The 12,123-nt window shown below is 40.2% G+C and overlaps 1 protein-coding gene across 1 annotated transcript; it reads right to left on the bottom strand.

The window, feature by feature from the left end:
* Nucleotides 1–1,112: 1,112 nt before the first annotated feature.
* On the bottom strand, nt 1,113–5,243 carry zgc:101100 (uncharacterized protein LOC445169 homolog). Its single transcript, XM_035956077.2, has 4 exons — nt 4,590–5,243; nt 3,338–3,528; nt 2,216–2,391; nt 1,113–2,032 (listed from the first exon to the last, which is right to left on the bottom strand). The coding sequence occupies exons 2-4, from the start codon at nt 3,519–3,521 to the stop codon at nt 1,556–1,558; spliced, it is 837 nt and encodes a 278-aa protein (XP_035811970.2). The 5' UTR covers nt 3,522–3,528; nt 4,590–5,243; the 3' UTR covers nt 1,113–1,555.
* Nucleotides 5,244–12,123: the final 6,880 nt, after the last annotated feature.

Raw genomic sequence — 12,123 nt, 5'->3', positions numbered from 1 at the left:
AAAGGTAGACAAGCAATAAGTACAATATTTCTCTAAGAAATGTATAATGAAAGTCTAAAGTAACACAAAACAGAATTATTAATGCATAAGAGTCTCATTTTTTTTACTTGAGAAATGATGCTTTGTTACATTTTACCATGGAATTTAATACATTGGAGAGTTTATTGTTTTAATATGATCCCCTCAAACATGATATATTTGCCAAAGTCACTATTTTGATCTGATAATCCACTTGTCACATTGTAATTTTTTAACAGGTAAAAATGTTTTGAACAGTTGTTGATGCTGTGTGTTGCTGAAGATCCAATAATTTAAATCCTGATATGGACTTTATATCAGCAACTCCTGTAGTTTGTTCTGCAAACTGAAGGTGTGCACACCCTGCACTCAAAGAAACATTACCAACATTAATCATACAAACCAAGTCATTTGAATATGTCTTCTTGGGGGTTGATCAATTCTGACTGTTTACTTTTTCTTACTGCATCATAGAATAAACAATGAGTTGTTCATTTCAATGAAGATAACATTAAGTTGATCAGAAATACAGTCTAGACATTGTTAATGTGATAAATGATTATTCTAGCTGGAAACGGCTGATTTTCAATGAAATATCTCCATAGGGGTACAGAGGAACATTTCCAGCAACCATCACTCCTGTGTTCTAATGCTACATTGTGTCAGCTAATGGTGTTGAAAGGCTAATTGATGATTAGAAAACCCTTGTGCAATTATGTTAGAACATGAATAAAAGTGTGAGTTTTCATGGAAAACATGAAATAGCCTGGATGACCCCAAACTATCGGAACAGTAGTGCGTATAGTGACATGGGAAATACATGCAAAGTAAAATCTAGAATGAAATGTAATCATGCATGTCGAACACTGTCATTTTTGCAGTTATAATTTTGATAATTCTGCAAGACAATAACATGTTGTGATCATAATTAAAGCAATTCTACCATTGCCCAGGCACCTTTTGTGCCAAATCACACATTTTCTTGAAGGAGACCTCCAGTTGAACACAAATCATATTTTCATTCTTTTATTTTTGTGCTGTGTTGTATCAGAGTGAAGTCCATTTAGCCACACACAAGTTAGAAAAAACAGACAAGAGGTGCAAATAGTTTTATTTCACATTTCTATGTTGCAGTGCTCAGTTACAAAAAGAAACTTTTCTCAAATGCATTTTTGTTATAGTCTACTATTACTACTTTGTGGCAGTGCAGCCGGCTATACAATGCTGCAGAAGACAATATGTTTCAGTGTGATAGTTAGCCTTCCTTTTGTCTGGAACCAAGCTGTGATGGTTTACCAGCTTCCTTCAAGCAACTCAAACAACTGGCAAAGAAAAAACAGAGATGTAGATGTTCATTAAGGCAGATCTAAATTAACTTTAAATAACTGGAAGTACATGACTGTCAAGTTTTACATTCCTTTAGACAGATCCCACAGAGTAAAAATGTATATTCTGTCTGTTGTCAGGTTCTTCTCCCACACAGTTCAGCTTCAGATGGGGAGGAGCAGAGATATATGTACCAGGTTTGTACATCCAGTTACAGCCCCAGGTGAGGGTGATGCACTGCTTTACTGGAGCAAGCAGTCTGAATGGAGAGGCTACAGTTTTTGGTGACAGATGATGGAGGAACCCCCAAGCTGTGCTGCTGTATGATGGGCCAGAACACTGGAGGCAGGGTGAGCTCCGTGGACAGAACTCCTATGACTGGCTGGTGGGCTGAGAAACACTCCCCCGCCACGAAGGGGAAGAGTGGAGGAGAGTGAAGTCGGACAGAGCACCGAGAGGCGTCAAAGTTCGAATCCCTGCCTTTAGTCATATGAGGAGGAGGAAGAGGAGGAAGATGAGGGATGCTGCTGTCAGTGCATGATGTGGTGATTTCCTGTTTGTCTTCAGTCCTCACTTCCTCCTGTCCCGTCTTCTTGGGATGTGGAGCTTCTTCCAGACTGTGGTCTCTGGAGAGAGGAGAGCATCTCTGGCCTTTACGGAACTTGGCCCTCCTGTTCTTGAACCACACCTGGAGGAGGAAGAGATGAAGGCACATGCGTTTATATAGCAGTAAAGGCGTGAGCATATATACAAATTTCAACCTATCTCTCCATCGCACTAATTTTTCCAGCTAAATGTTCACCTTCCATTCCACCTAGCGTGTAGTTTGGTGTCAGTTGTTCGTCGGGTGATGGATGGAACACGTTCTCACCTGAATCCGAGCCTCTGGCAGGTTGATGCACATGGCCAGCCTCTCCCTCATGCCCACATCTGGGTACTGTGTCTGCTGGAAGGCTTTCTCCAGAGCCTGCAGCTGCGACACCGTGAACGCAGTCCGGCTGCGGCGCTGCTTCTGCTGGTTGCCGTAGCGAGCCTCCAAGATGAGCTCTGACAGGACAGAAGAGGAACAACAAAAGTTCAGCAGGTTCTCCTCAGCTTATTAAGGATCATCACCATGATTTGTTATTTTCTTTTTGCTTGTTTTTTTCTGCATTATCAGTGATGCAGTGCAGGTTTTCCCATTTAGACTAGATCTTTTTATTTGCTGAAAGTTGCCTTCTTCATTAAGCTAATGTGAATGTGTAAATAAAAGAATAAATTCAGTGTAGACAGCTTTGCATTAGTGGAACTAGTATTAGAGGAAGGAGAAACAGAAATAAGTCAAAGTAGCGCCACTAGCTAAAAATACTCCATTACAAAACTACTCTTGCGATCTCGCTTTAGCAGAAGAAGAGAAATTTCATCATCAAGATACACTGCAGTATTCTGTTTAAATGGTATTACTGGGTTATTATCACTGAGATGTTAATAGCATTTCAACACTGGTTGAGATGGAGCTCAGTTTAGCTAATTTATGAACTGTTGAGCAATCCAGTCTTTTCAAAAAGTTGACAAAAAATATTTAAATCGCTTACTTGAGTAAAAGTAACAAGATCCAAACTGAAGAAATACTTCAGTAAAAGTACAAATGTATTAAAATCAAACACCAAAAATAAAAATACTACATTTCAAATTAATAGTAATAGAAGCATATGGCATTACTGGTTTCTAGTTACTTTATTAGTTATTTTACTTTTGCAGCTGGTAAAAATGCAACAGATTTTTTTTTGCCACATTATGTATTGCTGGAAGGTTGGTGAGCTTTATTCTGTAACGTTCATCTTAATCTGCAGAGTTACTACTGTTTTAAAACAAATGTAGTGGAGTAAAAGCTGAACAGATATGTGTGTGTGTGTGTGTGTGTGTGTGCGTGCGTGCGTGCGTGCGTGCGTGCGTGCGTGCGTGCGTGCGTGTGTGTGTGTGTTGTGGTTTGTACATGAACATGGTGACCCACCTGCCAGCCTCTCTGCCACAGACAGAGTGTGCGCTGTTGGGGCTGCTGCAGGGTAACTGTGGTACTGTTCTGCCATCTGGTGGCGCAGGTCGAACAGCACGGAGTTCACACCGTGGAGGGGATACACACCACCACCACCACCGCCAACGCCGCCGGAGGTCCCGCAGAAATTCAAGGAGTTCATGTTGAATCTAAATAAACAGACACATCTCTTTAATTGACTGTAGGGTTTTTCATTTTAAACTATGGATATCATTAGAATATACCAAAAAAGAAATTTAGGATTCTTCCACTCAGAGCCATTCACAGTCTCTACTTATTGTCATTTCCTCTCATAACTTCCTAAATGTACTTCAGTCATGGAGACACAACAACAATTGCTAAAGAATTAATACCTTAAGATGTAATTATTTGGCAATGTGATCTCTTGTTAATCCGATAAACAGATCTGAGAGAGAATTAGTCATCAGAGGAATTACCAGAAGGTGATTTATTTTTATTTTTTTCAGCAGGGGAGGAATGACTCAATGGGAGCACCTCCCTACTGAACTCCCAAACCACCAACCATAACTGTGTACATGGGGTTTGGCAGGTTATCAGGAGGGTGGTATCCCCCCTCCTCATCTCCACTCAGGTCCCCTACTGAGATTAGGTTTAACGTTAGGTTTCAGTGCTAATTAAACTCTTTATCACTGCCCATTTTTCTGTTTTTGCCCAATCTGACAAAACTAGTCAACCTTCAGAATGTGACCAATCTACCATTTTCCCCAAAATGCTATTTAAGAGTATAAATATATACTGCGGGAGAGATTTGTAAGAGTTACACTGGACAATTATGTTAGTATGAGAATATGGATTTAATATATATAGTGAGAAATATATTATGATAATTACCTAATTTGGATGGATCTATGATCATATATGCACTAACAAACTAACTAACCCTTTGGCACCTTCAAGATTCAAGAACTTGGAACTTTGTAGTTGCATCAAGCCAAAAATTGTGAATATACATTTGGATTTTACATATTTAAAGAAATAAAATCAGACAGAGATAAGATCAGATGTATAATATGTCAGGAATATGAAAATGCAGACAGAAGGATGTTCCAGTTTAGAACTATATTTCTCTTACATCTGTATCATGAACTCAAATACGGAAACTCACAAATGTGATCATATAGTGAACATAGTAGAATACTATCGACATCCAGTCTCGATGAGAACATTGTGAAATGTTTCTACAGCTTACCTGAGATCCAAATCCTGACGAGAAGCAGCAGCAGCAGCAGCAGCGTGAGATCCAGGTGCGCTTTTACGCACAGAGGTGGACCCGGTGGCTTGTAGTCCTGGTATATTTCTTAGTCCAATTTGGGCCTTATATCCCTCCAGAGCAGCGCTCTTTGTCGTAGCACAGATCTAATTCTCCGAAACCATTCTCACCCACGACTATTTAAGAAGCATTTACCCAGGCTCCCCTCAGCCATTAGCCAATAGAAAGAAAGGTATTAGCCGGGATTAGGTGGGATGAGGGGAGAGAGGGGGGTTGCAAGGAGCTCAAGTTTTTGAAACTATTGAACTTGAGAGATTTATGCCAAGGATCCCCCTATAAGCGAGCGTTTCATTCCCTCCCGTTAAAACAATTAAAACAATGCGGTCGGCTAATCTCCCAGGCAGGACAGATTAAAATAACAGCCTTTGATTGTCCTCTCCTTCTCAGCCCTCTTTCTCTCATACCGCTGGTTCTGACAGTCTCCCCTCGGAGGGGGTTTTCTCTAAGGGTTTGTTTTGCTAACAGGCACCATATTTTGCCTATGAACTGTCACCATGTGAAGTTAATCTGAACCAGCCAGAACTATTTCTTAACATCCAGCTGAGCTAAATTAGAAGTCTTCTCAGGAGCAGGAAGCAAGGAAAAGCCTCAAATCATCTCAAAGAATAAAGTCCTCCAATGTCAATTTATCATTTTGCACACTAAATATTTTTCATCAGCGTTACTTCTGGTGCACTTTATTAAACCAACTCAACTGGTAAAGAAACACTGCAGGTCAAACATTCTGAGTTATTTCCATTGTTTGCTTCTTGCAAATGTTCAGAGGTGAATTGTCCAACAGCTCAAGATACAAGTTACTTTGCAGATTCTCATTTTACACATAAAATACTTTAAGATGATTAACTATGACTGTCCAACCAAAATGCACATTAGTGTATATTTTGCAGTAATATTTTGCAATTCTACTTTTTAAAGTAAAATTCATAATGTAGAATTTTAAGAATCGGTGCAGTAAAGGTGGAGATGCCCTTCGATTTGAATTATCTCCAGTTTAGGCAAAGCTTCAAAAGCACTGGATCCTACATGTCCCATGATGCAACTCCATGGTGTTTTTAATTAGACTCTTGGAAGCTCATTTAACTCTGCAAAGTCTAGTTTGTAATCAGTTTGCTGTGATAAATTTGTTGTTCCAAGTCCAACTTCACACTTTTAGACTTTGAAAAGATTCTTTAGGAGCCACAGGAGACACTAAACGAATCGAATAGTACTAGATCAATACTTTGAGCATTGCCATAGTATATAATACAAACTTATGTGCAGTTTCAGGGGTGTCAGTAAACTCCATTGAAGCCCAGACAAGCTCTGCACACACTGACGCTTTAGAGCCAAAATCATACAAAAAATGTCTTGCAATTATGTCAGGTACATTTTTATATAGCACAAAATCAGAGATTTCTCTTAAATTGCATCTCAAAAAACTATCCATACATTCTTAATTTAGATGAAAAAAACATTCTAACCAATCCGCAAAACTCTATTGAGGAATAAATCAGAGAAACCACAACAGAGAAGAGATTCTCTCTGCAGATGGACAAACATTTAATGGATGCAGTTCTATAGAAGTAAACCGTCAATGCAAATAAGAGTCCACCTCTTCAATCGGTACCACAACAAAAGAGGAAGATATAACATAAGTGTGTTTTCATGAATGGACATAGTAGATAGTCACTGCACAATAAAGTCCTAAGATGATGTGTGCTACATTTCCTTTGGTATCATAAAGCTTTGCAGAGTGATTTCATCAAACTCATTTTGATGCCACAGGTACATTCCTGCACCAAAATAGCTGTATCCAAAGAGCTAGATCTTGTTTTTATTAATATTCACAGATAAACAATGTGGGATACCTCTGCTGTTGTGTACTTTGAGGGTGTAGCCCAATAAACATGCTTCACTTCGTCTGTTCAAATTCGCACACAATCAACTGCTCAGACTTCCAAAATATGTGAAAATGTTTGTGCTCTTTTTTTCTCCCTGGCTTTTTCCTCCTCCTTTCACCGTTCTTGGCTGTCAAGCTATATTAGTGTCCGATAGAAATAAGTCATTTAGAAGAGGCTCTGTCGGCCAGCCCCTCAGCCCCACTAAAAGCTCCAGGATTAGGTCCCAGAGGCCTTTGTCTCCGCAGCCCGCAGGATTAGGGGAGATTTACTGCGAGGAGAGAAAAAAAAGTAGTTATTTCATGGCACTTTCATGATGAAACCTGGCCAAAGCTGTGTTGGCTGGGGGGATTAGAGGCACACAAAGAGTGTGCTTGTGTGTGACCCTCCCCATCCCTGAGCCGCCACCACTCACTCACTCACTCACTGCCCCCCCCTCCGGATCATTTCCCCTTCTGCGGGCCAGCAGGGCTCGTCCGGGTTCACCTCCTACCCATCAAGACGACCAGGGTTCAGTCCAAATGAGTAATGGCCACTTCACTGAACTCCTTCCTCCCGAAACCTGCTGACTGCTTCTTCCTTAAATTCCCGTAACAACCAGTGACCTTTAAACAACACTAACGTCATATTCCAAAAGCCTTCAATCAGCAAAAGGTGAATTATGAGCAAGAAACGGGGCATTGGTGCAGTAGGACCAACCACCGGGATAAAAGTATTAAAGACTGAAGTGCAGAGGTAAATAAGAAGTTAGTGGATTTCAGTCCCTCCCGTAGTGTTTAAAACCGCTTAAAAGGAGTTATCCTGCTCCAAGAGGATCCACTTACACATGCATGGATTACAGTGAATAAAAGACAAAAAGGCCGAGTCACATCACTGACAACAGTCTCACCGCTGAGCAGGTGTTATGCAGGTTTAATAACCGTTGTCACATAGCAGAGGGAATTACTGAGACCTCACTGCTCTGCTCAGCGCAAGAAAATGACAGTGTGAATAGTTTCTGTCAAAGCACTCAGTTTTTATCCTGCTTCATGTCAAATAACACAAAGTTAGTTATTAAACTGGAGCTACTACAAGCTCCATCACACATTTTATATGCTGTTCAAACATACAGGAGTTAGCGCATATTGCAAATTAACTAATAATAGAAGAAGCTAATAAAGGAACCTGGGCATCCTGGTAGTTTAACTGTTTGAGCAGGTGACCCATAAACATTGGCTATAGTCCCCGACGCAGTGGTCTTAGGTTCAAGTCCGACCCATGGCCCTTTGCTGCAGGTCCCCTCTCCACTGTCCTATATAATAAGAATAATTTTATAAAAAAGAAGTTAATAAGGGAACCATTAGTAAGAACTTCCAAATTCTAAGTAAGACTTTCATTAATGATTAATAGATTGTTGTGAGAAATGCCTTTGACTGGTCGATCACTTATTTTTAGATCAGTATGTTAACACACACATACCAACTTGGTGATAAAAGCTATTTCTTAATGTCCCATTAACCTTTATGATTGTGGTGTTGAAAAATAAATTATGAGCCCTGCCGTACATGTTCAAAGATATATAAAAACTAGGGGTTAACTGGATTTTTTTCAGGGCTGCTTACAATATAGATTTGTGTGTAGTAATCATTTGATGGATACCGTTATTTGATAACAATACAGATTTGCAGGAAAAAGTGAGAGACTGAAAATGTGTAAATCAAAATTTAGAACAACACAAACTCCAACACAAAATGTCACTGAAATGTCTTATGTATTCTTTATGTAGGCTTAATCAAAATAAACTTTTAAACTTTTTTTTTGAAAGGCTGTTACTCATAATGTCAGGTAGAGAGATGGGCAGAACATTGCTGGAGATCATAAAGCGGTGAATACAGATCGAGAAAGGTGACAAAGCAGCTAATTTCTAAAGTGTATGGATTTTCTCAGAAATCACTATTATGAAAAACAAAAAACTGATGATACCAATAATGAGAAAAATGCTGAATGTCAGCTCAGAAAATCTATTTTCAGTCAACCAGGATTGGCTTCAAAACTAACTGTGTGTCGTAAGTCCTGCTCTTAAAGTCCCTCTCCAGTCATCTTTGTGCACCATCCATCCATCCATCCATCCATCCATCTATCTATCTATCTATCTATCCATCCATCCATCCAACATCCATCCATACATACATACATACATCAATCCATTCATCCATCCAACATCCATCCATCCATCCATTCAGCGAACCATCCATCCATCCATCCAACATCCATCCATTCAACGAACCATCCATCCATTCATCCATCCATCCATCCACCATCCATTCAACAAACCATCCATCCATCCATCCATCCATCCATCCACCAATCCATCCATCCATCCATCCATCCATCCATCCATCCATCCATCCATCCACCAATCCATCCATCCATCCATCCATCCATACATCCATCCATCCATCCACCATCCATCCATCCATTCAACGAACCATCCACCCATCCACCCATCCATCCATCCATCCATCCATGCTTGTATATGCAGATGTCTGTAGTCTTTGCCTCTTTCTCCTCAAGCACACCTCTGCTCAAACTGTAAAGCTGCTTTAAGGCACCACATTATACAAGATCAAGCTGTAATATTGGAGTTACTCAGCTGTACATGTTTGAACTAGAAATCAATTCTGAAGAACAATAATGATACAGAAAGTTCCATCCTGCAACTTGACAGTGTTGGTTCTTTAGGTCTGTTGACATCCCAGAACTCTGAATCTGTGTTTCTGAAACTGTCTGCTGCAGTTTCAAGGTGAAAAAGCCTCAGCCATGGCACTGACTACTTATTTTGATCCTATCTTCCAGTGTATGAAAAACTCCATAAGCACATAGGGGGGTGGTCTTTAAATTTTAGTTGAGTGAATGATTTCACGGGTCACAACCTCCTACTGTTATACTCATTATTCACAGAATCCAAACATGAATCAAAACATGCTTGCAGAGTGAACTTGAAGAATTTTAAACTGTAAAGTCACATTATCTTGAAATGTAAAACACAAACAGCTACCAAAATGATTTTCACCCTCAGTCACCTATATTTTCTTTTATTAATTGCTTATAATTGATCAATAAGCCAATAATATAAAAAAATCTTCAATAGCTGGAGTTGTCAGCATAAATGATAAAAATAGAGTAACTGACATTTAGGTTTGATCTCATAAAACAAAGGCTATCAGTAAAACCTCTAAAATAAGAAGCTTCAACCAGATAATAATTGTCCTATTTGCTTGAAAAACAACCTTAAAAGCATTTTTGATAATGGCCCAATAATGGATCAACAGTTTGGGTATTGAATAATTTCAGGCTTAGCCTCGGATCTATACACATTATTTTTTCTATTATTGATGAACTGAGGGGTAGCTGAGATAAGTGATGGTAGTGAGGCAGTAAATTTTCTTCTTCTTTCTTTTTTTGTTACTAACAAGCCTTTGTTAGTGTCTCCTGTTTAACAGATGTTTTATAAAGCTGCTCAGTGCTTCTTTAATTACTTATCAATAGTGGAAATTTGTATTGACATGGGCCTGTCAGGACAGGACCTTTGTAGTTGTCAGTTATCTCAAAGGAAGGCCCCCTCAGACACCAACTGGATCGATCGGCACGCAAGCAACAATTGAGAGGCCTTTTGGGGCCGCGATGTTAAAGAGAGGAGAGCTGGCAGAGGATCTAAAGGCTACTTCATTGGGGGAATCGATAGGGCCCGCTGGCCTTTGACCTGAGGGACACTGGGACGGCAGCAGCGGCGGGTCAGTCGGTCTTCTTAAGCCGCTGTGAGTGCAGGATCACGCTGTGAGGCCTGACACCGGCTATGACACACTAAGGGCTTAGAGTGGCATTGACCTGGCTGCAAACACACCAAGTACACACACAAAAAAGCTGAAATATACACACAGAGACGGCTCTGCTATGAGAATTTAATGAAGGGATAGTTTTACGACAGCTAGAAGCAAACTTTTAAAACAAACTAACTGATCCACAAGTCTGGGTTTATTGATCTGAAATGAAGAGAAGCAATCTGAATTCGTCCTTTTTAGCTTCTCGTTCTTATGAGTTTCTAATGATCTCCTGTCTGGCCCCTGGGAGCAGAGCAACGAGCTGCCACAGCAGCAGATCAATACAGGAGGCTGAGTAAAGATCAGTCTCTTAATTAGGCGAGAGTGCTATGAGATTAAAATGGACAGAAAGGGACGGGCAGCTGTGGATGTCCCTGGGGGTGAAGCGCACCCACAGTGGGCTCCACTGGGGTGCAGGGTGAAGTCAGGCCAGCAGAGGCCTTTTTAAACCTGCTGACAATAAACAAAGATTCTGGCCTACCTCTTTAAAAGTTTTGGACAAACTGAAGAACAATGAACTTGGACAGGCCATGAAGTAAGATGTTATATGATAAATATGAGCACAAACGCAAATGACACAAAGAAATGATGCTGCAACAGGAGGAACACTAAACTTGCTGGAAACTTGAGGAAATGACAGTTGATTTTTTTTTTCTGAGCACCCTTTCCAACTTTTTCATGCATTCAAGGAGTGATGTGAAACAGGCATTTTAAATGCTTGAATGCACTTTCAGCCTACTTCTAAAGTTAATTTGGAAAGTAGTGAACACTTTGGCATTCTGACTGAAAATGAGCTCATCATCATAATCATCCTGTTTTTAGTGATTTACAAGCAAAAATGTCAAACGTCTGCTGGTTACAGTTTCTCAAATTTGGAAATATTGAGCTTTATCATATAAAATTAGTACATTTAGGGTTGTGGATTGTTGTTTTGGCAAAACAAGACATCTCTATTTATCTATTTTTGTATAATTATTGAAAAAAATTGCTATTTGGAGCCATAAATACCATGAACCTCAACTAGTATTGGACATCCTTATGAGATGACATCCTTCTTGTTTGATGAAAGGTCCAAAATCAAAAGATATTGAACTCATAATTACACAACCAGCAGGTATTTGGAACCCAAACAGAAGCTGTGTTTGCTTGATTCAGTCATTCTAACAGCAGACTTGTTGCCAATTACTCGACTAAAGGTTTGGGGTTTAAGTGGGATGTAGGCAGTAAAGTGTTTGTTTGCTCTGGATCTCGCAGAGATAATGCAGCTCTCCATCTCCCAGCATGTGGTCAGTTTCGGGGATCCGGCCAGCAGCCTCCCCCTCGTGACCCCCGCTAGTCAAAGGTGATCAAGGGGGAGAGAAAAAGAGAGGCACTGATCGAATTTGATAATGAAGACGACCCCTCTAAGCTGCTTTGCTCCACATGTTCAAAATCTCTGGAACACTCAATAAACACTAGGAAGCCCCCCTCCCTGTCACTGGAACATTGTGTAGGTATTGATCCCAGCTAACTGGCTCTTTTAATACCTGGGGTCTGTGGCCCAGCCTGGGGAAATGCATACTGACATGTGACGGGAGGAGCTTAATAGGCAAACACACCGAAGAAAAGATGGGCCTCTCAGTTTAGCATTTCTCTCTTATTTTTCTTTTTTTTTAAACAAGTTACACATCTGCTGAAGAAAGGAGAATTTACACCCGCTGCACCTGCTGTTAAAGG

This window comes from Amphiprion ocellaris, chromosome 2 (genome assembly GCF_022539595.1).
Source record: "Amphiprion ocellaris isolate individual 3 ecotype Okinawa chromosome 2, ASM2253959v1, whole genome shotgun sequence".
Lineage (NCBI taxonomy): Eukaryota > Metazoa > Chordata > Actinopteri > Pomacentridae > Amphiprion > Amphiprion ocellaris.
The sequence above is the reverse complement of the archived record's forward strand: the minus strand, read 5'-3'. Positions and strand labels throughout refer to the sequence as shown.